The sequence below is a fragment of the Scylla paramamosain genome, unplaced genomic scaffold (assembly GCF_035594125.1).
Source record: "Scylla paramamosain isolate STU-SP2022 unplaced genomic scaffold, ASM3559412v1 Contig37, whole genome shotgun sequence".
Taxonomy (NCBI): Eukaryota; Metazoa; Arthropoda; class Malacostraca; order Decapoda; family Portunidae; genus Scylla; species Scylla paramamosain.
Genome location: NW_026973702.1, coordinates 129564 through 156478, shown reverse-complemented (window position 1 = coordinate 156478; position 26915 = coordinate 129564). Strand labels below are relative to the sequence as shown.

Below are 26915 nucleotides of genomic sequence, written 5' to 3'. Positions count from 1 at the left end.
TCTTTCTTTTTTTTTCTTCTTCTTCTTCTTCTTCTTCTTCTTCTTCTTCTTCTTCTTCTTCTTCTTCTTCTTCCTCTACTTCTTCTTCTGTTCTTCATTTTTTTTCTTTTTTTTCGTTTTTTTCTTTTCTTTTAGTGTTTTTTCCATTTCTTTCTTTTTTTGGCTTTTGTTTTATTCTTTGTCTTTTTTGTGTTTGTTTGTTTGTTTGTTTTTTGTTTGTTTATTTGTTTGTTGTTGTTGTTGTTGTTGTTGTTGTTGTTGTTGTTGTTGTTGTTATTGTTGTTCTAGTTATTTCTTCTTCTTCTTCTTCTTCTTCTTCTTCTTCTTCTTCTTCTTCTTCTTCTTCTTCTTCTTCTTCTTCTTCTTCTTTAATTCATTTCCACTTTTCTTTTTTCTTATTTTCCTCCCTCACGAATGACCTGTTCTTCCTCCCCTCCCTCCCTGCCTACTTCCTCCTCCTCCTCCTCCTCCTCCTCCTCCTCCTCCTCCTCCTCCTCCTCCTCCTCGCATCATTATTCTTATCTCGAATTTCATTTGATTCTTATTATTCTACAAGTCTGTAATTTAAGAAGGTTCGTGACTAATTATATTCTTCGCACATACCTTCTCTCTCTCTCTCTCTCTCTCTCTCTCTCTCTCTCTCTCTCTCTCTCTCTCTCTCTCTCTCTCTCTCTGATTTTTCCTTTGTATTTCTTCGTTTCTTTAATTTCTGTTCCTTTGTTTACTTTTTTGCTCTTTTCATTCCTTTTCTTCCACAGAGAGAGAGAGAGAGAGAGAGAGAGAGAGAGAGAGAGAGAGAGAGAGAGAGAGAGAGAGAGAGAGAGAGAGAAGAGGGGATTATAGTAGTAATCGTGAAGAGAGGGAGAAGAGGCAGGTAGAGAAGGAGAGGAAGAGAGGGAGGAAGAGGAGGAAGGGAGGGATGAGGAGGTGCTGAGAAAGAGTTAGGAAGAGGGAAGGAGGAAAGGAGGGAATCAGGAGGGATTTAGTCGAGAAAGATGGAGGTAAAAGTGAGGGAAGGAGCAGTTTTCTACTTACCCTATGGAGAGAGAGAGAGAGAGAGAGAGAGAGAGAGAGAGAGAGAGAGAGAGAGAGAGAGAGAGAGAGAGAGAGAGAGAGAGAGAGAGAGAGAGGATATATATAAAACTTTCCCTCCACGTTTATTACTACATATCATAATTTTCCTCTCAGTTTCCCCTCTCATTTGTCCTCTCATCTTTTTCCCCCTCTCATTTTTCCTCGCCCATCTTCTTTTTTCCCCTCACTTTCCTTCTCACCATCTTTTCTGTAACTTTTTTTTACATTTCTCCTTTTCCCCTTTCTTTGTTAAATTTCCCTCTTTTTTCCTTGTTTCCTTTTATTTTAACTTTATTTTTCCATCACCTTCAATTCACTTTCATATTTCCCCCTCATACTCTCAATTCCCCTCACTTTCCCCTTATTTTCTCACCTGGTTTTGCCATCATCATAATCATCTCTTTATTGCCTCTTATCCTTTCCTTCCTCTCTCTCTCCCTGTCGTCCTTCTTACCTATTCCCCTCTGTCTCCCCTCTCCCTCTCCCCTCACCTCTCCCCTCACTCATAACTCACCTGTTCTCTCTCCTTAACGCCTGGAGTGTCTCAAGCTCCCCGGGACAATGCTGGCGAGGGGAGAGAGCGAGAGAGAGAGAGAGAGAGAGAGAGAGAGAGAGAGAGAGAGAGAGAGGGGGGGGAGGAAGATGAAAGAGGGAAAGAGGAATGATGGTAAGTGGGGGGGAGGAAGTGGGGGAATTTTGACGGTATTGTTGGCATCTCTTAATAATGAGAAAGAGGAAAAAGCTTGGTGATGGGGTGAGGGGAGGAGATGAGGGGAAAAATGTGGGGAAAGGTCAGATGCATTTATTAGTTACTGGGATGGGAAAAAAATTAAGACGTGTAGGTGTTTGGTTCAAGCACACACACACACACACACACACACACACACACACACACACACACACACACACACACACACACACACAGACAGTTTGGAAATATTAAAGCCACCTCCACCTCCCATTACCTGACCAGCTTCCTTGAATTCATCCACAGCCACCTGGACAAGCGAAACACCTTTCTAGCTGTTGCTTTTGTGGACTTCAAAAAGGCTTTTGATCTTGTTGATCACACTGTTGTCATCAGCAAGGCAGTGAGTCTGGGTCTCCCTCCTAACCTGATAGCGTGGCTAGCCGACTTCCTCACAGGGAGGCGTCAGGCCGTTCGCTATCAGGGCTCTGTCTCTACTTTCCAACAGCTGACTTGTGGGGTCCCCCAGGGGACCAAGATGGGTCCTCTATGCTTCCTCCTCCTCATTAACGACGCCCTCACTGACACCCCCCATCGCTGGAAGTATGTGGACGACTGCACCGTGGGCGTCCCAGTTTCCACCAAGAACCCAGACTACTCGCCACTGCAAGCGATCCTGGAGCGGCTGCAGACGTGGACGGAGGAGAGCAGGATGACCATCAACCACAACAAAACTGTGGTGATGCATTTCTGTACTTCCTCTGTACCAGTGCCCCCTTCCCAGCTCTCAGTGGGCCCTCACCCCCTCCAGGTGGTCCGATGTGCCAAGCTCCTCGGAGTCACGGTGGACGACCAGCTGACCTGGAAGCAGCATGTCGCCAGCACCATAAGATCAGCTACCTACAGGCTGTACATGCTGCGCAGACTCAGGTCGCTGGGGACGCCGACAGATGAGTTAAGGGGGGTGTATCTTACTTTCATCCTCCCCAAACTCATGTACGCCTCCCCAGCGTGGTCCTCCTCCCTCACACAAACTCAACAGCTACAGTTGGAGAGTGTGCAGAAAAGGGCGTGCAGGGTCATCCTTGGCCCTGCATACACCACCTATGAAGAAGCCCTGAACACCCTGAAGCTGTTCAGACTATCCACCAGGTACAGTGAGGCTCTAGAGAAGTTTGGAAGGGGACTTCTGAATCATCCACGTCTCAGAAACATGCTGCCGCCTGACGCGCCTCGCCCTACCCGTGCCACCAGACACCACAATAAGATAACGCCCCTAAAGGCGCCACGTACGGACCGGTACAGACTCAGTGCGATTCCCACCATGGTGCGAGCCATCAATCAATAGTCTCTTCTAGATTTGACTTACCTTTAGGATTAATGTCAAGTATTTCCCCACCCCCAATGTACATTTTCAGTTTGTTGACTGCCTAAAGAATAAACCGTTTATTATTATTATTATTATTATTACACACGAAGAGGTGAAGGCGAGGGGAAAGATTTGGGTGAGGGGAAGAGCAAAGGGAGAAGAAAGAAGAGAGGAGGAAAAGACGGGAGCAGGAGGGAGAGGGGAGAGGGGAGAGGGGAACAGCACTATGGAGTTATATATCTCCTGGTCATTCCCCTCTCCTTCCCCTTTCCCCTCTCTCTTCCCCTCTCTCTTCCCCTCTCACTCCCCTCTCCCATGACATTTGTGGTGTGGGCGGCTCTGTGTTTGTCTATTCCAAACCTCTACTACCTCCCCTCACTCCCCTCTCACTCTCCTCTCATTCCCCTCACTCCTTTCCATTTACATATTTCGAACAATTTTCCCCTCACTCCTTAATTCCCTTTAAATTCCCCTTAATTTTTGGCATCCTGTTCCCTCAACTCATCCCTCCTTAAGTTACTAAGCAAAGGGAAGAAGGGGAAAAGAAGGGAAAAGGGAAACTACTCCTTATTGCTCTGAAAAGAAGAACAAGGAGAATGATAGGAGGAGGAGGAGGAGGAGGAGGAGGAGGAGGAGGAGGAAGGGATGGAGGAGGAGGAGAGAGGAGAGAGGAGAGATGGAATGAAGATTGATGGGAAGGAGGGAAGGGAGGGAGATACAGGTGGTGGAAGGAGAGAGAGAGAGAGAGAGAGAGAGAGAGAGAGAGAGAGAGAGAATTCCAACCCTCTCTTTCACCCTCCCATGCGGTCGGTAGGTAGAAGCAAGAAATTGAGTGGCAGAGAAAGAGAGAGAGAGAGAGAGAGAGAGAGAGAGAGAGAGAGAGAGAGAGAGAGAGAGAGGAGGAGGAGGAGGAGGAGGAGGAGGAGGCAGCCGCAGGAAACTGACGGACAAATGGACAAAGTTAAGACAAATTGGAGTCAGGGAAGTTTGCATATTATCTAGACTGCTGACGTTTGTACAGAGATCCTGCGAGGAGGAGGAGGAGGAGGAGGAGGATTGGTGGTTAGGTGGAATGTAAAAAGACTCGCGCTGACACTGAAGAGAAGGAAGATGAGGAAGAGGTGGAGGAGGAGGAGCAGGAGCAGGAGGAGGAGGAGGAGGAGGAGGAGGATATAGACAAGGTGAAATGAGATGAAACCTGATGTTGAAATGATCCTCCTCCTCCTCCTCCTCCTCCTCCTCCTCCTCCTCCTCCTACTACTACTACTACTACTACTACTACTACTACTACTACTACTTTCACCACTAAACCTTAACACTCACCCTTCTTCCTTCCCTCTCCCTTTTGCTATCTCCCCTCCCTTCCCCTCTTTTCCTCCCCTTTCTCTACTGTCCCCTCTTCCTTCCCTTCTCACCTCCTCGATAACAGTAATGAGGGAAGAAGTAATTAAAACATGAGGACTTTCCCTGTCTGTGTGTGTGTGTGTGTGTGTGTGTGTGTGTGGAAGTGAAGGAAATGACTCCACGCAACTCCACTTCCTTCTCTTCTTTCTCTTCCTCTCTCTCCCTCAATCTCTCTCTCACATTTCCTTCCTTCCACTTCCCCTCACCTCCCTCATAAGGCTTTCTCCCTCCCGACTCCCCTCTCCCCCTTTACCCCTCCTTTCCCTCTTCCCAATCACATCTTCTCCTTCCATCACTTCCCTTCTCATCAGTTTTTCTCGCTTCTCTCTTCTACCATTTTCGCTCTCACATCCCAAATATCCTCTCTTCCTCATTGCCCTTTCTTCCTTTTCTCATCTTCTCATTAGCCCTCTTCCTCCTTCTTTTCCTCCTGTAAATTAATGTTCCTATCTATAATGATAAAACAACAATTAAAATTCTCATCAATAAGAAATTAAGTGAAATAAGAAGTAGTTTTTATGCTCATGAAGTAAAATACAAACTTTCCTTACGAGATGATATTACAAAACTTAATTAAAATACAGATAGAGAAACGGAGATGGAAGAAAGAAGTGTAAGCAAAACCTGTAATTATCTGTACCTGAGGGGACCTAATGGACGCTCACACCTGTTCACCTGTCCTATTAACCTAACTTATTCTATCCACTTGTCCTATTTAATCCACTTGTATCATTTTCTTGACCTATGCACCTGTTCTATCCTTCTGTTCTGTTCTGTTCACCTGTCCTATCCACCTGTCCTGTCCACCTGTTCCACCCACCTGTGCTATTCTGTTCACCTGTCCACTCATTCACCTTTATGAGTAGCGGGGCCTCTTCTTCGGTGGCTCCTCATCATCATCTTCTGAGCGCACTATGATGACGCTGTCCTCTTCCCTACACAGCCTCAGGTTCAGGCTAAAGGGGATTGAGAACAGTTTTAAAGGAGTCGAGTCTGAGGTTAAGTGAATCGAGTCAGAGTCAAAGGACACCGAATCTGAATTTAAGGGAGTCGAGTTTGCGTTTAAGGGGGACGAGTCCGAGTTAGAGGGAATCGAATCCGAATTTTGAGGAATCGAATCCGAATTTTGGGGAACTGAATCCGAAGTTAAAGGAATCGAGTTTTCATGTGAGGGAGTCCGATCGCCCATCACGCCGCTGGACGAGGAAAGGAGACTGATCCACCAGGCCACTCCATTGGGCGGCCACTTCACTGCGTTACTCCACTGCCCCACCAGCGCCTGCACGCCCTCGGAGGAGACGTACCAGACCCGCGTAGGTCGCCACTCGGCCCAGTCGTCCCGCCTCTGGAAGAAAACCATATACCCCTCATCCTCTGACCTCATGGGCCACGTCGGGGGGGAGATGGTCGTGGAAGAGGACGAGGGCGGTGAGGTATTCGAGTCCTCAGAGAAAGAAGTGGACCTGGTTCTCTTTGGCATGTTGGTTTTCAAAGGACTCGTCAAAGTGTTGTTCTGAAGGTGAATGTTAAAGTAAAACGCTTCTTTATACTTTGTTTCTCCACATTTTCTCTACACTAGCTGGCTGTCGTGGTACAGGAGAGTGTGGGTGATAGCTGGTCTAGTTTTCCCTAGTCTGTTAGGGCTGAGACGGTGCCTCCTGATGAAGGACTTTTGGATTTGGCATTTGGGAACCGTTACCCCGAGTGGATGCCCTTCCTACCCTCGGACCGTAGCCAGGATTCGAACCCGTGCGCCTGATGACCACTTGGCCCCCAAAGCGCGCGCGGTTCCACTGTACCACGGCGGCTCCCCTTTTTTTTTTTTTTTTTTTTTTTTTTTTTCAGTGCCTCCTTCACCCCTCTGCGTCTCACCTTCTACAGCAGAACCCTTCATTATTTACCAGTCTATTTTTCTGTATCTTGCTAGTTGTCTGTCTGTCTGTCTATCTATCTTTCTTCTATGTCTGTCTTTCTAGTTGTATGTCTGTCTACCTCTTTATCTATCTATCTAGAGAGCGGAAGTAGCTAAGAGGACCGGGAGATGAGGGGGTAGGTGACGGGAGGGGGAGAGTGGATGGAGGTAGGAGAGATGGGGAGAGTGAGGAGCAGAGGAGAGAGGAACGGGGCACGAGAAAAATGCAGGGAGATGATAGGCTGTCGTTGAGTCACCAGAGAGCGGACAGACGAACAAGAATAATGCACAATAAATTACTCCACAACAAAGACATCAACATTGACCTTACTATCATCCCCGCATTACATTACACAACATTAAATATGCGCTGAGTCAGTGAGTAAGTAAGATAAGGTGAGGAAGTATGAATATTTTAAGTATTATCCTTCCTCCGGCAACGTGTACCTTTTGTCTCGACTGAAGCTTCGAAACACTAATTAAAACTCACAACAGCTCGTCTTTCCCACCTATACACACTCAAAAACTCACCTAAACCTCACTCAGATAACCACTTCACCCTTATATTCCACCTACAGCACTTCATGATCCTTAGTTGCATTGAAATCGCCTGTAGAAGACTCACGCATCTGGTTCGCGCACATTCCGAACAAATGACGCAGTACCAAGGCCACATTCCGTTCACTTTCCTTCCTGCTCCTCACCGCGTGTGTTCCTGACCCTGTGCTCGTATTATCGCTAAATTCCCGCATCATCCTGCCTCTCCCAGCGATGGTCGGCTGTTTTACGTGTTGTGTAAGGTATAGTGATGTTGCCCTGAGTTGTTTTTTGTCAGTGTAGAGTATCTAGCATGCAAGTATTAGGGGTTTAAGTGAAGGTTCTCTTTCAGATAGGTATTCCAGCACTGTTCTATTTTATATTGTCTTCCTCCTCTGACACATGCCAAAATGATAATCACTCCCAGTGTTGTTGTGGATCAGGGATGCTGTAAACTTTCCAATGACCCAGCTGTGACCACACTGAATGTTTCCATTTGTGACTCGCAGTGCAAGGGGCCAGTCACACCCTGCCCTCTAAAGACAACTCTCTCCCTTCACACAACTCTACATGTACCTAATATGCAGACACCCTTCACTCAGAATTCAAAATTTATGATGGTGGCTCTTACACAAGCTTTGGAGTCCCTGTCTGGGAAGGAGACCACAAATGTCCCCAGGACGGACTCTTCTTCAGGTATCGAACTTAAGTGTCTTGACACCCTACTCAACTTTTTCTTCATTAATTTATGCAGCATTTGCCGCCTTATCTAATTTTCAATCTGTAGAACACCACCTCCCCTCTAATAAGCCTCATCTTTTCGTCACCAAAATGCAGGTGTCTGAGCCAACTGACAGTAGCTCCTTCTCTGTTCCCTCCTATTTTCTCCATACTCATTTTAATCCAGAGCTGGATGTTGCATCTTTGTAGGCAATGACATAACTTGCTCTTGTATCCATGCTTTTCATCCTCCTCCTCCTCCTCCTCCTCTTCCTCTTCCTCTTCCTCATCTTTGTCCTCCTCCTCCTCCTCCTCCTCCTCCTCCTCAACATCGACATGATGCTACCTTCTAGATAGCTATCTTCTCTTCTTCATTGACTCTCAACTGTCCCCTTCTTCTACACTAAACATCTTCAGTCTATCCTTTACTTATAATATAAACTGGAAACTTTGTCTTATTTCTAGCTAAAACAGCTTCTATAAAGTTAAGCCAGTTTTTTTTTCTTATCTCCTCCAATTGCTGATTCTGTACAGGGACCTTATCCATCCATGTAAGGAGTATGCCTTACATGTATGGGGAGTTCCACTCATAACACTGTAACAGACTTTGCAATCTCTCTCTCTTTTTGCCACAATATTGTGTCTCTTGCCATCTTGTACCACTATTTTCATCATTGAGATAGGAAGGTTGGAGTGGCCCTGAGCCGCGCGGGCAGTACTGGCAGGAGGAAGCCACCGCTCTCCCCCGTCCGCCATATTGATGTGGGAGCTGTCACTTACCAAGCATTTTTCTTGTACCCCTTTTTACACTGTTTACACTCATTTATAATATGCTGCCGTGTCAAATGAAACTACTGTGTTACTGCTACCCATATATTGTATGCCAACATGTCCTTATAACTAGATATTATAGATTATATACATAATCACATTCCACTAAATAATACTAATTTGTTCATCGTGGTTCTACTTTTGACCCCTTTACGGGAAATCAGTCTTGCAGTAAACTGTCTGGCTGCATATCTGTACCTGACCTGCAGATAGGTCTCGGCTACAGCCTTGATTAGTAACACGACATGATTAGTGACAGGCTCACTGTCTAACATGTGTTGTGCCAGGCTGGAGAAGACAATCCTCTCCTGGAACTCAGACAGTACAAGTGTTACAATGTTGTGCCAAGCATGTGTTGACAGCTTTGCATATGGTTGGTCACTACACAGTAACACTTTCTCTCTGAATTTCCTTTCACACACAAGGCAAATGGCAACAACATCTTTGGATGGAAGAGAGGTGGCCTTTATTTTTAACTGAGATTAATCCGTGAGTCGCATCCAGATGATGGCTAAATAGAGCATTACAACACGACTCACAATTTAAAAATCTCTTAAGCTTTAAACTGACAAACCCGGCTATATAGCTAACGATTTTGTCAGAGTAAGGAGAAAGAACACAGGCAGAAGCTAAGCTTTTGCTGCCCACCTCAGATTCCTTGTTTTCATCAGTTACAACAGCCTCTAGAACTCTGCTTTTATGAAGGGAATGGTTGATGACACTGCTAGAAGGTACACTTGCATTAGGAGCCTCTAAATAGTGACTCGAGGCGGTGAGGATCGGGACAGACTCTAAAGGCATACAATTCCCACGACTTACTTCTTGTATTTCAGAGTGTGTCAACACCCTCTTGTAGGCAGCTAAGAACTGCCGAGCAGATGGATTGTTATTGAACCCTCCCTTACTTCTTATCATGCTGAAAAACAATTCAATATGGTCCTGACTCATCTTATAAGTTAAAAGATATTCTAAGACTGGTTTTGGAGAAGTAAGCAACATTTCATTAATCTTTTCAATACTTTTGCAACATACAAGGAATCCAATAAAGCCTGTTTTTCTTCTGGACCTAACAACTGGCAAATTATCACGAGGCAGTGTTAGGGCCAACAGATACTCTTGGATTTCTGTAAGGAATTGCATTACCTCAGAATTATTATCTGCTTGCAAAGGGCGTTTCCAGCCGTAGCTACATAAATTCCTAGAATTCATGATGTCAAACAGTGCATTAAAAGCACGTATGAAATTTATTGTTCCTTGGCAACCTTGGAATCCTGGTATTTTCTGATCTAAGCAAAACTGAAGAGAGTCAGCGACAGACTCACTAAGCAGTTGTACAGCCAACTTTACATTCATTGGCTTCTTTAAAAAGTCAATGTGTGCAGCTCTCAACTTATTCCCGAGATGTAGACCTTCCTTTTCCTGCAACTTATGAAGTCTTTTAATAAATTCCCACTCAATAGTGTTACCTTTCCCATCCAAAAATGTGCCTAGGTTGCCAAGGGAATTCCTAACTAACTTGAACATGTGACATGGATCAAGCAAAGCACAGACTGGCTTGCCTGTCGAAGGATGACTGAAGTGCGACTTAATATTATGAGGTTGTAAACTGCAGCCAAGATGGGTTAACATGCTTAAATTAGGAGCAGAACCATCACAAGTAAGGGACACAATATTTACCCCAACTGAATGAAGTTCACTTAATGCCTGCAAAACTAAATTACTTCTTTCAATGCCGCCAAGTCCATTTATCAAAAAATATCCAACTAGCACCTTAAAAGCAGACTTATGTGACACTACCATAAGAGTAAGTGCTTCCTTGGCCACAGGTAAGCAGTCATCGTCAAGCTCAGTTCCCATGTCTATAAATCCATGATATTTATTTCCATCCCACTCAACTTCTTGACGTATAGCCATTTCATCCATTATTAGTGAAAAGACACTGTGGTTGTCTGGGGATGACTGAATTTGTTGCTTGAGTGCACTGAACGCTACATTTGTGAATCCTGGTTTCACCTCTACAGTGTTGTACCATTTTCGTAGTGTTCGTGGGTGAGGGAGGCAGGTGTCAAAAGTTTTCCTTACGAATCTATAAGCATTTGGAGAGTAGAAATGCAAAGTGAGAGCAAAACTTTTCAAGGTAGGAGAATACTGAGCAAGCAAGGGTTCACCGCTATTCTTAGCAACCTGTCTTTTCACAAGGTCACTCATTCCGCCAGCACATGACTCTAAAACTGTCAAACTATTTTCACTTACTAGGTTTTTTTGTTTCAATGCACTGATCACAGAACACAATTCGGCATTTTTTTTCTTGAGTCGTCTTGTTTTCTGATGCAACAGTTTAATTTTTTTCTAGACTTCACGAGTTGTGTTTCTGTTTCTCCCAGCTTCCTCTTTAGCTGGGCTTTGGTTGGTGACTCACCTGAGTTTGTTTGCACAGGATTTTCCGGCACAGCTAAAGTAGAATTTCCACTATCTTGCACTTCTTGTGGGGCAGGATCACAGAGAGGGCGAGATTTGGGAGGTTTCCTTTTGCTTGTTTTTTTCTGTAAGTGTGAAGGGAAAGCCTCAAATATGCTGGGAACAACACTATCTCGCAGCCTCACGTAACACAAGGACGTCCTGTCGAAATCATCAGGTCTAAAGTGCTTGGAGCAGAGCCGTGCCTGTTTGCCTGGGGTGTAGTTGTCTCTTCGTATAGCTGCAAGCCATTCCTTTCTTCTGCTCGGGTCCTTTGGTAGCCTGTAAACATGTTCCTAACACTGCGATCAAATAATCAAAGCGCCTATTTCCTGTGCGTCAGTCTTCATTATGAAAATCATGCACACTTCCTAGAACATCATATATATATAAATGAATATATAAATAACTTACTGGTGAAATGTAATGGATGGATCAGATTTTTTGTTCGCTTGTTCATTGCACCCAAATGCAACACAGGTAGTCGGCATTTCACACCACGCACGGAGCAACACTCCTGTCTTTACTCTCTCTATACGAGAGCTCTACTGAATTATTGACTGAGAGAGTATGTGTAGGTCGACTTGGATCAAGACCTGACACTCCTTAATAAGCACCCTGACACAGGCTTAACTCGAGCTAACCTGACTCATCATAGCCCAACCCATACGGACCTGACTCTCCTTAGTAACTATGGGACCTCATCCCAACCCCAACATAAAAGAGGGGTCATACATACATTCCAACATAGCGAAATACTTCCATGACGTGTTTCATCTCTGCCCTGCAGTTGCTGCCTATCCTACGACAATATGGCTGCCTGACAGTTGGGTGGCTTCACCCAGGACGCCTGAAGGCCACTCCAACCTTCCTATCTCAATGATTTTCATGCTAACTGCTCTTCTGATCTTGCTAACTGCATGCCTCCCCTCCTCCTGCAGCCTCACTTCATAAAACTTTCTACTTTCTCTCATCCCTATTCTATCCACCTCTCAATTGCAAGTGTTAACCAATATTCTCAATCATTCATTTCTTTTTCTGGTAAATTCTGGAACTCCCTTTCTACTTCTGTCTTTCCTCCTTATGACTTGAGGGAGGTTTTGAGACACTTATCCTCCAGTTTTCATGATCATTTCTGACTGTTTAGGGACTGGCACCTCAGTGGGCCTTTTTCTTCTAACTTTGTTGCCTTTGGCCAATGCACATCCTACACACACAAAAAAAATCCACTTTTGTAGATATCCAGACTTTCTCCCACTTTCTCCCAATCTGAGAATGGTTCCATCACATTTTACTGACATGCCACACATTCCAAGTGCACTTTCATTGCTCTCACTGTCTGTCCTATTCACCACAGCACCTCCCGAACAATAACATGCATCTTAAAGATGTATGAGATCTTGTAATTTATTCAGCCATATTGGCAATAATGCACCCTTTGACTTGATTGGAGTTTAGAAGTGTTAGTCACATGATGAGTTGGGAAGGTGAACAAGTGTTAGTACCTATCTGTACAGAGCCTGAGCTACATTTGTATCTATATTTATCCAATTTATCCCTTTGTTTGGTAGTTGGTGTGTTTGTGTGTGACATCGCCAAAGATTATGATCCTGCTCATCCACAGACAAAGATGGCAGTGAGGGGGGGCAACACAGTGTTCATTGATGCCTCGGCACTTGGGGAGCTGACGAGCCAGCTGACGTCCCAAGACCTAGAGAGTCTGGTGGGCAACATCCAGCCGGCAGACTTGGAGGCTCTGCAGGAGGCAACTGAGGGTCATGTGAGTATTACTGCTTACAGAGGCAAGCTTTCAGATTTCACTTATTTTTGGTGTATTACTAGCAGTAGTCAGAGGATGCTGGGGCAGTGATGTAGGTGAGAGGAAAACAGGTTCTTTTCAATGATTGTGGTGGCAAAGTGTGTTGAATATTTTGTGAAAGATAAGTTGCCAATAGAAGACATGATTGAGATCATAAGGAATTAGATACAACAAAAGCCTAAGGACTGGAGAGATAGATTGAATACAACCAAAGTTGGGTATTGAAATCCTGTACTAGATCATTCTCAATTATTTTTTACTAGACTTCTCAGAAGTTGACATTTCTAACATTTCTAAAAACTGGCAAGTGATCAAGGTTATTGTATTTACCATGCTGAAATCCTGCACGCCAAGAAGTATTATAATTGCTATGCATTATACACTATTCTTAGACAGTGATCCCTTAGTGTTGTTAGTGATCCCTAACTATTACTCTACTTGTTTATCCCAGGTGGTGGACACTCCTGGAGTGCTCATCTCTAATGGGGTGACAGTGGGCAACATTGTGGAGGTGGAGGGTGGAGAGAGCGAAGTGCTGGAAGAGTCTCAGCAGCTGGACTCCCATGCTCACCACCAGCCAATGGAAGTGGACACCCTCACTGACCATGACCAGGTCATTGGTGAGTATCAGCTGCAGATTTGTCATGGCCATACAAGGACAGAAAAATTAAATTTATAGTCCTTTCAAGCACTTGTACATAATTGTGTGTTGGCCTTGATCTCTATCCACAGGAGGCAATATCAGGGAATGTATCACTCACTATTGTCTGCTGTGTGTTACATACTTTTGGTTCTCCCGCACAGGTGAAATGGACATGCTGCAGCAGGGTGGTGAGCTGATTGGCATGGCAGGAGAGGAGATGTCCACAGGCGGTGAGGCTGCCACCACCTCGGCTCTGCTGGCTTCTGTGTCTTCGGGTGACTCCTCTTCCTCCCAGATAGTTTCAGAGACGCCACAGCTCATAAAGAGCAGCTTGGGCCAGTTTGTAGTTCTGCAGCAGAACCAGGTGAGGCTACAGCTGCTTCTGTAGTGCTACTGTAGTGTCTTATTTATTCCTACTATCTTTTCATTGTACCCTTACTTGCAGTAGTCTCCCTGTTTTTTACATTATGGCTAGATGTTGCAAAAGGTGACAGAAACACATGAATGTAGGGACTAAGGATGCCTTCTCTGTACTTTTATTCCATCATTTATATTAGGTGTGGCAGCTTTTCTTTGCCATCTCAATACCAATATAATGATGTGTATATCAGTAGATCCAGGCTGGACCTGTCAGGTATTGACTGTACATTTTATGTAGTAGTAGTGTGGGAATTACAGCACCCAACAAATAATGGAGAAATTTCTGAATGTTTTATCGAAATTAGTAATATTTCTCAATGAGACGGAACTCGGGAGTAAAAGCAAGGTGACCAATTTTTACTTATATATTTCAGCAGAATAACATCTCTATTGGTTCCATGGCCAACCGAATCATCACATCGGGCGGCCAGGTGGTGAGCACAGTGTCGGGCCCTAGCAGCAGCAACAACAGCAAGCTGGTGGTGGTGAACACATCTCAGCTCAGTGGGGGAGTGAGGCAGCAGATGGTGGTCACCTCGCAGGCCCACCCAGTGCGGACGGTGCAGTTCAAGCAGTCATCGCAGACCCAGTCACACAACAGCAGTGGTGTGAGTGGAAGCCGTGTTTTAGGAGAGTGGTCTGTAGTCTTTGAAGTGTTCCCTTTAGCTCTAGATGGAAAAAGCTTCATAACAGGATACATAGTGATAGAGATAAGCTATATAGATATATAGTTAATGCAGGGACTTGTGGTTTGTTGATTCTTGCACATACTCTGGAAGTACAGCTTATTAGTCAGGACTTTTATGTACTAATCTTTAAAATGTTAATGATGATTTCCTGTACCCTTTTATGAAGAATGTGAATCATAACTGATTGACCATAAACCCTCTTTGGTTTGAGAGCATATAGGACTTGTGATGATGTAGCTGTGAAAGAAACGTTTCCAACTGACATGCTGACATGCCTGCCTTGCCTGTGCAGACGGTGACCAAGGTGATCACCAGCAGTCAGGCTGGCGGGGGCATGAGCAACATTGGGAGCCAGCAGGTGCGCCTCATCACCAGCCAGAGTGGTAATACTGCAGCCTCCCCTGCCAAGCTGACCTTGCAGCAGGCACAGCATGTGGGCCTCTTGCCATCCTCCAAGCCACAGGGCCAATCTCCAAACAAGGTCAGGAAGGAACACTGGTGAACCTGAGTTTTGTCTTGATGCAGCATCTCTCTCTCTCTCTCTCTCTCTCTCTCTCTCTCTCTCTCTCTCTCTCTCTCTCTCTCTCTCTCTCTCTCTCTCTCTCTCTCTCTCTCTCTCTCTCTCTCTCTCTCTCTCTCTCTCTCTCTCTCTCTCTCTCTCTCCAACAGAATGACACCATCACCCTGCACTCATTTTCCTCTATTTGATGAAGTAGACTTAGCTAAGATGAAGATCAGAGCTAGATGTAATTATGGTAGGAATAATAATAATAAGGTGATTAAGGGATATCTCCAGAAAAAGTGAGGCATCAGAAATCCCAGAAAGGTAAATGGAGTTGTGGTGTAGCTCCAGCTTCCCTCTCAAATGCCATCAGAAAAATTGAACAGAATTCTGGATATCATTCTGCAACTACAAGAAGCTATGTTGGTAATCTTTAGAGGTCTGAAAGTAGACAGGGAAAGAAAGTGTAAAGATGAATACAATTAAGGAGACATTCCCCAATAAAGTGTGAGGATAGATTGTTAGAATATATGAGAGCAAGGACAAGAGAGTGGTAGGACAGTAGAGTGCAGGGATGAGGTGCATGGACAGGTGCAGATGGAGACTTTTGCCATGGCCATCCACATCCTGTAAGGGAATTGCCAGAAACAGGCATCTCTGCAGATTAGATTCGAAGAAAGAAGCTCCGTGCAAGGAGGAAGATACCGGTTGTTAATGTAGCCTCCGTTCAGCAGATTGTTGTGCAGCGGGTGAGTATGGGTGGAGTGTCCCCTTTGAAGAGTCCCAATAAGTTGGTCCCTGTGTCCTCCAAGTCACCCACCAAAATTGCCCCAGCCCCTCCTTCCACACAGGAGGTGGGTTGTCCGGCAGTGGTTGCTTTCCTCCCTGCTTGTCTATAAGGGGCTGCCGTTATTGTGTGTTTCATCAGCAAGCTCCGGCCTTTGTCTTGTTTGTGCTTCTTTAAGTCTTATTTCTATATTTATGCTATTTTCTGTACTGTGAATATATTTTTCTTATTGGAGGTTCCATTTTAAAAATATATATGATAAGAATTATGAATCTTTAGGTGAGATGTCACAGAGAAAAGCTATGTGCATTTTCATGAAGGGATGGAATATTGTGCATTATTAGCCAACATATTACAAACAAGGCTTTACATGCAGGATGGGCAGAAGCTATTGTGCAAACTCTTATACATAGGAATACAAGATTTAAGCAAACTTCTATCTGTAATTCCCTACATAAGTTGTCATTGTTAATTATCAGTTCAGCAACATTACCATTTATCCCTCTAAACATTGTTATGGTGCAGGATTGTGTGTTGCTTGGCTATGAATGGTATGAATGGCTGCCTGTGACTGGTGGCTAAGTGCCAGCCATCCTAAAGTGCAGTTAATAGTGTAATCATTTGTTGAATTTTCTAACCATCCTAGAAACAAGTTATGTAAGCATCAAGTAGAGAGTCGTCAGTGGATGCATCCAACATTCATCATTATTTATATTGCTTCTTCATATTTGAGGAGTTGAGATTAATATTTAGGTATGTCATGCTTCCATATTGCACGATCTTGTTTTTTTCCCTAATTTTTCAAGTAACTAGACTTATCTTCTCAGACTTCAATCATGGTTTATTTTTCCATTTTTAAAAATTTTTAGTAACTTTGGTAAATCACATCTAATAAGGAACAAGGAGGCAGCGTTTCATATGTTGTGCCAGCTGTCCATCTTGTCCATGTCATTTGCTGCCGGTGACCTCTGTTTCCCTTGTGTACTAATTTTGTGACAGCCACCTTGGTACCTCTTCTTGTAATCTACTGCTGTTCTCTGGGTCTGTTAGTCTTGTGATGACTTGCCGCATGTTGATCTCGATGGTCACATCTCGTCTCTCATCTGTCAGGGTGGTGATAGCTCATGTGTTTGGTTTCTTCTTGGTGATTCTTGGGTTACAACAGATACACTAAAATTATGACTCCCTTAGGTCATCTAAGAGATTATAATCTGTATCTACATATATGTAAAAATGAATGTGTGAGTGACTTCCACTCGCTCTTCATTATTAGAATGTATGCTGTGTGTACTTTTTTCAGCCAGGAATTCATCATAAATGTTGTCATCCAGCAATTTCTGTATTTCACAAAATGTTGCCCTCACTTAATACTTTGTTGACACAGAAGGACTATCTGATATCCTGTGTATTCTCATGCTAACAGTTTAACTGAGGTGCTTAGAGTTGTATCTGGACACTGTCTTTGCAGATTTTAACTCAAGTGAGCAGTGGTGGAGCTGTGAGGAACATTCTTTCAAGTCCTCAGAAGATTGTCATAAAGAGCAATATTCCTCAACCTGGACAGGTGAGTAGTGTTGTGTGGCTGTGCTTGTTTCATTATGGCAATGTTTGCAGCACCATGAGGGAAAGTTGAAGCTGTGAAAGAGATGTGCATGTCAAACTGGGACAGGGATGTAAATTAAATTATTTGTAAGAGAGAGAAATGTAAGTTTTGAGTTGATAGTGGGAAAGGGAGAGTTGGGAGAGTGATGTGCTGTTGAAGGGGAAGCAAGTGTCTGGTGTCTTCCTTAGGGGACAGTGAGCACCGTCCGGAGTGGCCAGATTGTCACTTCTGGGGGACAGCAGGTCATCAAGATTCCAGCCAATCAAGTGCAGCAACTGACAGCACAGCAGCAGAATGTGCAAGTTCTCTCCAATAAGGTTTTTATTTTTTTTTATTTTTATTAACTTTTTAATTTGATTTTTGTTGGTTGAATAATTAGTTAATGTAGGAATGGCACAAGAATCAAGAGTGTGTAATGTGGTAACAAGCTGTCTGAATGGGGCATGTGCAGTGACAAGATGGGTGGCTGAGGTCAATGAGAATGTGTATGAAATGTGGCATGAGCAAGTGTGGATGCTGTATAAGTTGTGGAGTGGTGAAATGGGTGAAGAGGAACACACAGACATGGTATGGTTATATTGAGATGAAGAGCAAAGAGTTTGTAAAGAAAGTGCATATGAGTGAAGTTGAAGGTGGTAATAGGAGGGTAAGGTCACTTGAAAGATGGAAGAATAAAGTAATGGTGTGCATGTGTGAAAAAGATGTTAGTACAAGCTAACTGCTTGAACAAGCAATATGTGTGGATAAGGAGAGGTGGAGGCTTGCCTTCTGTGGCCATTCTCAGCCATTACAACAGCATAGTTAATGTACTGATGTTTGGTGTCATATAAATACCTTCAAGAATAACAGCTTCAGTTCAAGTTTGAATGTTTAGATTATGATGCCCCTTGATATGTTTGAAGGTGTGTGATCATGATGTAGCTAGGGATCAATTGTGTGACCCCCTTGCACAGGATGGTAGTTTGCCCTCCTTTCCCTCATTTCTAGTTATGTGATAGTATATGTGGCTTCTAAACAGAATTGTCTGTTTTAAGCTTGAATACTCTCTTGTAACTCTGTAATCTCTTCTCCTTGCTTCCTCTTCTTTTCATATCCATCAACTATTCAAGTTGATCAAATATAGAGTAGGACATCAACTATTCAAGTTGATCAAACATAGTAGCAGCAATAATAATAATAATGATAATAATAATAATAATAACAATAATAATAATAATAATAATAATAATGATAATAATAATAATAGATAATGATGTACTGCTTTCTGATTGCTTTGTATGTGCTTCAGATGAACTATATTCCACTAGTGAGTCCTGGAGTTGGTGGAGGAGGAGGAGGAGGAGGAGGAGGAGGCAGTGCCACACTCATACGCCCAACACCTCCCACCAACAAGCCCATTGCTCCTGCTGCCTCTCAGCCCATCAAAATTAAGGCTATGCCCATTGCTCCCAATCAGACTGTAAGTTTGACTTTGCTCTTACTGTTATGATTACCATGCTGTGATGGCAGTGTTGGTATGGTATGTAGCAGTAAACATGGCAGGTAACTAGCCATGGGTAGGATGGTTACAGTACTGTATACTTGGCATGCACCTCTAGTTGAAACTAATTCCCCCTTTGAAATAGTAGAACCAAATAAATGATGAGTTGGTGTACATGTAATTTTTTCTCATGTTGAATTAAATTGCTTCAAGTAAGTTCAGTCTTAATCCCCTCACCACTCCTATGCAGGGGAAGAAGCAGCGGGTGATCATCCCAGTGTCCGGCTCAGGCTCGTCCAATGTGTCGGGTGGGATGCCTCAGACCAACCAGACCCTCCCAGCCTCTGCCCTGCCCCCAGGAGTCCTTTCCAACACCCAGCCAGGTTCAGTGGTTATGATCCCAGCTCACTACATGTCACAGGTACCTTGGTGCTCACACTGCAGTTGTCACTTACACCAAGCTATCATATTAACACTTAGGTGGCAGGTGACATACTGGTACATCCTGCTTTTGGTGGACCTGGTATTTGGGAGATGTTTTATTGTGTGTCTGTAATTTCTGGTGCACTCTTCATCAGGAAGAAAACAACAACAAAATATTTCAAAATTGTTACCTAACATAGGATAAAGTTTAAATTAAATTCTGCTATGTTACAGCTTCAGTCAAACACTACAAGCAACAGCACAATTCAAGCATCAAACCAGATTCCTCCAGGAACCATCATCCCACACACCACAAAGCCACAGCCTTCTCGCACAATCATTGATGCAAATGGGATCAGACCAAGAAAACCTTGCAACTGTAAAAAGAGCCAGTGTCTTAAATTGTGAGTATTCTTGCTTACTTTAAAAAAGCTCCCCTCCACCATATCCTCTTCATGCCTTCCTTCTTGACATCAGAACTACAAAAAAGCTCATTGAGTCCTTTCCTATCAATACACCGGTACCCAATTTGAGAATGTATGAGTAAACTGTTTTCCCACATTGGTGGTTCGTCAGCATGTGGCAAAATGGAGGCTATTTTGCATGTACTTAAGTGACCTTTTCTTTCTTCCTTAGATACTGTGATTGCTTTGCAAATGGAGAATTTTGCAACAACTGTAATTGTGCAAACTGTTTCAACAATTTAAATCATGAGGAGGATAGACAGAAAGCAATCAAGGCATGTTTGGATAGAAATCCCCAAGCTTTCCGGCCAAAGATTGGCAAAGGTGGAAGCGATAATGAAAGGAGACACAACAAAGGCTGCAACTGTAAGCAGTCTAGGTGCCTGAAGAACTACTGTGAATGTTATGAGGTAAGTGTATTTTTATGGATTATTTTTAGTAAATGCATAGGTGGTATTTGTTTTGTTGCTGTCAATATTTTGTAGATACAAAAGGCATCTTTTACCTGCCACAAACAAAATATATAGTAATTACTTGCACCATTTTATCATTTAACTAATATGTGATTATTTGCAGGCCAAGATCTCATGCTCCAACATGTGCAAGTGTGTGGGCTGCAAGAATGTGGACATGACACCAGCACCGGAGAGGAAGGGACTGATGCAGCTGGCCGAATGTGCTGAAGCACGGGTCAATCAGCAGAAGGCCGTTAAATCAAAATTACCTTCATTCTCACATCACTCGCCCAATAAAATGATTCTTCCTACCACTTCAAAGTAAGCATTACTTGAGTACTTCAAGACAAATTTTAAACCTAAGAAATGTTGGCCCACTTGTAGCAGGAAAAGAGCATCTGAGGAGCCATAGTAGTTTTTGCAGGATATCAAAGAAGCCATGAAGTTGCTTTGGTAATAGAGCTATTGATTTAATCTTTTCATAAATACCATACATCTCTTAAAAATTCCAGTTTGTGGTAAGATAACTATAAGATGACTTATAGCACATAACAAACAGTGAGATAAACAGTCCTCAAGAAGAATTTGTCACAAGTTTCTATGAACACAATGTCATTTGGGGAAGAAAATTCAAGCAGAAAAGAAAGATTCTAGAGGATGTGTGAAAGTAACAGAGAAAAAAATGATGAAAATGATAATTTGTGTTATTTATTTAATTTATTTAATTTATTAATTTACTTATTTACTTATTTATTTATTTGTTTTATTTTTTTTATCTATTTATTTATTTTTTTTGCAGATCTGGTTACTATCGAATGAACCAGGAGGTGGTGGAGGCAACATGCCAGTGTATGCTAGCACAGGCAGACAAGGCAGAGGGAGCCTTGGTGTCAGCTGCTCAGTTGGAACAAACTGTCATCTCGGAGTTCTCACGATGCCTAATGCAGATCATTGGCAGCTACACGTCACGATCTAGAGGTCAGTGAACAGAGTGCTTCGTCCCTGACTCACCTTTTCCGTGCACTGCTGTACATTTCTGTTGAGCACCACATTACACCTCATGCCATTAACATTAAACTGTGAAGATATGAAGATTGTATGGTTGTGTGTGAGTAGTGCTTTCATGCATATCTTTTCAGTTTTAGTTAAGCTAGATAAATACATGGCCAGATACATTGAGAAATACATAAGTAATAGTGGAGATACACACAAAAATTAAATAATAAAGTATTGCAGTGTTTTTTGTAAACTAATGAAGTGGTTTGTTCTCTTTCAGGGCTGGGTGACACGTAGCAACAGTAGAGCTTCTCAGTTGTATATATATTGAAATTTTATCAAGTCATGTATATAGTCTGGAGTGAAATGTATATTTTCTTGTTTCTGCATTAGTCTGAGAAAAGTTTGTGTTTTTATTTTGATCTATATTTATAATTTGTCTTGTAATTAATTTGAGATAAATTCCTACTCGAATGTAAATTGTAGATTATTGCTCAGATTGTTGCTTTCGTCACCCTCCTTACACTTTTTTTTCTCTCTCTCCTCATAGAATTCCCTTCCAAATTATATATAGTTTGTATTTTATATGTGTAAATTTGGTTATGAGGAATGTATGATTTCAGAAAGTGTTGTCTTATACTCCTTAATGCTGGGGTCACCTGAATATATTGAGAAACTGCATACGGTATGCAATGATAAATATAAATCTGTACCTGAGTCTGCACCTGCAGTTCAAATGTCTTTTTGTTTATATGTCTGTTGCCAGTCTTTCTATCAGTCCATATATCTTTTTAAGTAGTACTTTTTATTATTGTTATTATTATCATTATTATTGTTATATTATTTAATTATTTATCTATTGATATTATAGTTTTTATTTTTTTATTTATTTGTTTTTACATATAAGGGTAAAAAAAAAACTATGTTAAAGAGTGCACTTAATTGCCAGTCTGAAAGTATATGTACTAAAATCCTGAGGAGTATAGCCTCTTTACCATTGGTTTTGACACTTCTCTTAGAAGTGTTTGAATCTAGGTTTATTGTAAGAAAAGTCTCCATTAGTGCCTTTTTTACACCCAGTCCCTGATTTCATGAGAGATGAAATTTCAAGTTGGTACTCAATGTAGATATCATCAGCCTACAAAAGTCTCCCCTTACCTCCTCTACTCACCTCTGCTGGATGCCAGTCTTTTCTGGGTCACTCCAATGAAGCTTCTTAGTTCATTTCATTGTCTACATCTTTATCTTACCAGTATGTTTACTGTCTGTTACTCTAATTATCTAATATCCATCCATGTTATGTTGTGTTCTGTTCACATCCACTTTTTTCTTTTTAATGTCAAAATGTTTTCAGCCTTAGTCTACTTCTCTGTCAGTAATGCCTTCTTATTTCTCCATGTTACATCAAGCAATATTTTCTTCATTCCACTTTGAGCATTCAGAAGTTTTTGTTCCTGGGTTTCTTAAGGCTCCAGGTTGCCAATAAAAAGCGGATGTTAAAATTGGCAGAGCATTGTGATGATAAACTTTTCTCACATAGTTGCTATTCATGGTAGTGTTTTGTTTAACAAAAAATACTCCGTCCCTCAATCTATATTCTTTGGATTCTTTTCATGAATAGGATTAAAGATCTAGATCAGAACATGAGCATTTAATACTGAAAATTTACTTCTGAAATTGGTGAAATCTCCAAATCCCTTTTTTTCAGAAGTTCAGGCGTTTTAGAAATTAGAAAGATATGGGCACACTGACACCACATCTTTCTTGGAAAAGCTGAAGTGGAATTTGTTCCATACATATACTTGTTTTTATTCCCTTCAGTGAGTCTTCAAGATTAATGTTGGAGGAGCAGCCTAAAGAAGCAAACTTAAAGTGGTCATTTAAATTTTTACATGACAGTTGTGCAAGGAGTAGAGTGAAGTGAGTGAGTACATGTTTATGGATTAGTAATCATTAAAGCTTTCATACAGTGAAACATATTTTCATAATAATACTTTTTCACTGATCTACTCTGGTATTTCTATATTTGATTTATCTGGCAGCAATGCATCATTCAGCAGTATAAATCTGGAGTGTAGGAAAGATGAACTCCAGCTTTCAGAGGCACCAGACAATTATCTGTTTTGTCTTGGCAAGTGCTGGAGAAACGTGTGTTACACTTGTGCCATTTTAGATGAATGAGAGACTCATTCTAGAGGAGAGTTATGCACTGACCTGTCTCAGACTACTATTCCTGTCAATTACACCAAGATGATCAAGAATCACAGTTATGAAAAGTAACAAACAATCCATGTCTATCTGGAAAGAGGCACCATAATAAAGGGAACTTCATCTGCATATTTGATTCCTGCAAGTGTGTCTTGAGACAAAGCTCTTTAGGTGGACCTTTCTTATTCATTGTGATAGCAGTGTTTGATTATTACTTAAAGTATAAGTATCATCCTCTGAAGTGTTTTAAAACAAATAAAAATAGCACTGAACTCAATGCATTGATATTATTTTGTGTATTTCAGTAGTATGTTGATATGGCAGGTCATTTTCCCTCACAAGAAATGCTCCCAAAATGAGGCACAAAAGTTTCTAGTTTTTGTTCTCATCAGTGTCAGGTGTTGGATAAAGAGCCTAAACTGCATTTTGCTAGACAGTTGATCAATTCCTTGTTTTGCTGAAAAAAAATAATAATTGCCTGCAAATATGTTGTAATTTGCCAGTCAGATGAGCACAGCCATGTGTCAGTGTTCATCACTAGTTTATATCAATCTCTCTCTCTCTCTCTCTCTCTCTCTCTCTCTCTCTCTCTCTCTCTCTCTCTCTCTCTCTCTCTCTCTCTCTCTCTCTCTCTCATTATATAAAACAGCACTTCTAGGAATGATAAGGAAAGTAAATTGATGGTTTACATGCAGTCCTGTTTTGTATCAGTAATGTATTCAGGGAACCCCAGTATTCATAACTTTATTTTGTTTTATTGTGCATTATAATGTTATTTCAAGTAATATATACATATATATAATATTTTACATTATTATATAAGTATTAATGCCTGACAGATATTTTTTATAACTTAACAAGATTCTCTTCATGCTTAAAAGTCTTCATTCATGAGTTTCCACATTGTTCTTTCCTTTGCTAATAAATTTTGAGTTTGACAGCTAAACTTATAATTCAATAACCGTGCCTAGAAATTATAGTGCTTTTTACTGGATGCTGTGCAGAATGAGAAGCTGTGTTCATCATTATTATCATCATAAGTGTCTTGCTTCCTTCTCAGGACCTCAAAGTGGGACGTTTATAACTAGTGTGAACAGGAGGCGCATCCATTCCCATACATTATAGTTTATGCCACATCATATCTCCTATTTGTTCCCTACTTGCCATCCCACTCTTCTGGAGTGTCCATATAGTAATACACATGGACATTGTCCTAAACGGGTTTTCTTATCTCACATTTTGTTATCAGTTATTAACCTGATTTAAAGCTTAAGACTGAAAAGTAATTTCTCATTTGTGTCCTTAGTTCCACTTAATGTACTCAGTTAGGAGCGAAAGGATAAAGTAAGTGAGCTAATTAATGTGAAGTTAAGCCAAACTATCTCTTTTCTTATTTTATTTTTTTTATTCTATTTGGCACTTGATTCACTCATAAGCAGATTTCATGGAGTAACTATAATCCATCCCAATCACTGACAGTATGCAGTTGGTTGGCCAGGCACAAACAACTATAGATACACTTGGATAAACTTGCTGGTCACTGCGGATGGTAATACTTTATAAATTTTCACACAAATAAAATACCTTTACGTAAACTGTACTGTAAAAATAGTGACATGACTCGGGTGTTATTTAATACAGTGGAAAAAAAAAAAAAAAAAAAAAAAAAAAAAAAAAAAAAAAAATATATATATATATATATATATATATATATATATATATATATATATATATATATATATATATATATATATATATATATATATATATATATATATATATATATATATATATATATATATAATAGAATTTATATAATATATATATATATATATATATATATATATATATATATATATATATATATATATATATATATATATATATATATATATATATATATATATATATATATATATCAAATCAAAGAAGAATATTTATATCAAATCGAAAAGAAATCAAAAATTTCTTTTCGGCCTCCTCCTTCGCAGACATGACGATCCTGTCTCCTCGTCAGTCACCTGCGAACTAAACAGTTTGATCAAAATTTTGACAGGAGCCCATACACGCATCAAAAATTTGACGACTCGTCAAAAAATATCAAACAGATTTGATCAATCAAAATTTTGCTTCAAATCTTTTTTTGACATCAAAACGTCCTACACACACTCAAATTTTGCATCAAAATTTTGATATCAAAATTTTGATGCAAAATTTTGACGCTTTTTTTGAACGTGTATGGGCCCCTTAAGGTAGGCGCACACTTGTTCGCATCGTACGGACGGCACGCATCGTACTCATCGGATTGTTTTTGGGGTCAGCGCACATTGGTCCGCATCGTACGGACGGCACGCATCGGACGGATCGGATTTTCTGCGCATATTGTCGGCATTGGACCATTCACCACCCGCAGTTGTGAAGCTGAGCTCTCTCTGGAAGGACATACTCCATATTTTTCTAGTGTATAAAGTTGTGAAAATGTTGAACAGTGATAGTGAAGAGGAAGAAATTGTAGTGGTTAGCTGTTTGCTGGCAGAAGAAGAAGAACAGGAAGTTAAAAAAAGGAAAACATGGATTCACAACATAAACAGGAAAAGGCTGGAATTTGGAGAAAAATCTAAAAACAGTCAGTGAGTTAATATAACATTATATATTATGTATAAGCAAAGCATAGCTATGCAAACAGAAAAAATAAAATAAATACCGAAGAAGGTTTGCATCCGACCGCGACGGCGCTCTGGCTGCAACTGACGATGGGGTCGCACATTTGCCGGCAAATGCCGTAGAGGCCATCCGCATCGTTCGTACGCATCGGATTGAATGCTCTTTCGGGGATCCTCGTCGGCATTGCCGATGTCCGATGCGTACGACGCGGTCAAATGCGCGCAGACCCATTTGAAATAATGTAAAGAATACTAAAATCCGATGCGTACGATGCGTGCCGTCCGTACAATGCGAACAAGTGTGCGCCTACCTTTATGGTACGTGCACTGAGAAAGGTGGTTTCCCCGCGTGAGCAAGGCTTTCTAAGAAAGACTTGGCACACGTGTGTAGCATACACGGTGCCGGGTCATGGACAGTTAAAAGTCGAAATGTGTGAAAGTGGAATTAATCTGTCACTCGAACCGTAGAAAAAACACTTATCTTCAATTAGAGCCTTTTAAATGTAGAAGTCTTGTTAATCTGTCACTAGAACCGTAAAAAGACCCTTCAAAAACAATGTAGCTTCAACTAGACCTTTGGAAAATAGAAATCATGATAATCTGTCATTAGAGCCGTTAAAAAAAAAAAAAAAAAAACTTAACAACCCATGTAACTTAAACTAGGTCCTTTGAATGTAGTGGAGGTGCGGCACAGAAGTCTTTCAGAATAATGGTCGTGGAGCTGCGACACTGCCAGGTAAATGATTCAAGAAGTTAGTTGTTTGCCGTATG

The 26915-nt window shown here is 41.5% G+C and overlaps 1 protein-coding gene across 4 annotated transcripts; it reads left to right on the top strand.

Annotated features, from left to right (window-relative positions):
- The first annotated feature begins 5102 nt into the window (after positions 1-5102).
- Positions 5103-24130, top strand: LOC135097927 (protein lin-54 homolog). Of its 4 annotated transcripts, none has more exons than XM_064000053.1 (16): positions 5103-6054; positions 12617-12772; positions 13263-13431; positions 13616-13818; positions 14252-14482; positions 14856-15044; positions 15800-15919; positions 17321-17416; positions 17644-17772; positions 18744-18914; positions 19186-19356; positions 19593-19762; positions 19995-20232; positions 20399-20598; positions 21077-21255; positions 21554-24130. In XM_064000053.1, the coding sequence occupies exons 2-16, from the start codon at positions 12623-12625 to the stop codon at positions 21568-21570; spliced, it is 2433 nt and encodes an 810-aa protein (XP_063856123.1). In that variant the 5' UTR covers positions 5103-6054; positions 12617-12622; the 3' UTR covers positions 21571-24130. The 4 variants fall into 4 exon arrangements, with proteins under 4 accessions (XP_063856123.1, XP_063856124.1, XP_063856122.1 ...); XM_064000054.1 differs by having other exon boundaries at positions 5104-6054; positions 14249-14482; positions 15800-15814; XM_064000052.1 differs by having other exon boundaries at positions 5104-6054; positions 14249-14482.
- The last annotated feature ends 2785 nt before the right edge of the window (positions 24131-26915 follow it).

What these genes read in the sequence shown, in the direction of transcription:
- LOC135097927 (XM_064000052.1), top strand. Translation starts at nt 12,623, where the DNA reads ATGGCAGTGAGGGGGGGCAACACAGTGTTCATTGATGCCTCGGCACTT. An exon ending in AGGGCCAATCTCCAAACAAG is followed by an intron (nt 15,045 to 15,799) that starts GTCAGGAAGGAA and finishes TCCGTTCAGCAG; the next exon opens with ATTGTTGTGCAGCGGGTGAG. An exon ending in ATTCTTCCTACCACTTCAAA is followed by an intron (nt 20,599 to 21,076) that starts GTAAGCATTACT and finishes TTTTTTTTGCAG; the next exon opens with ATCTGGTTACTATCGAATGA.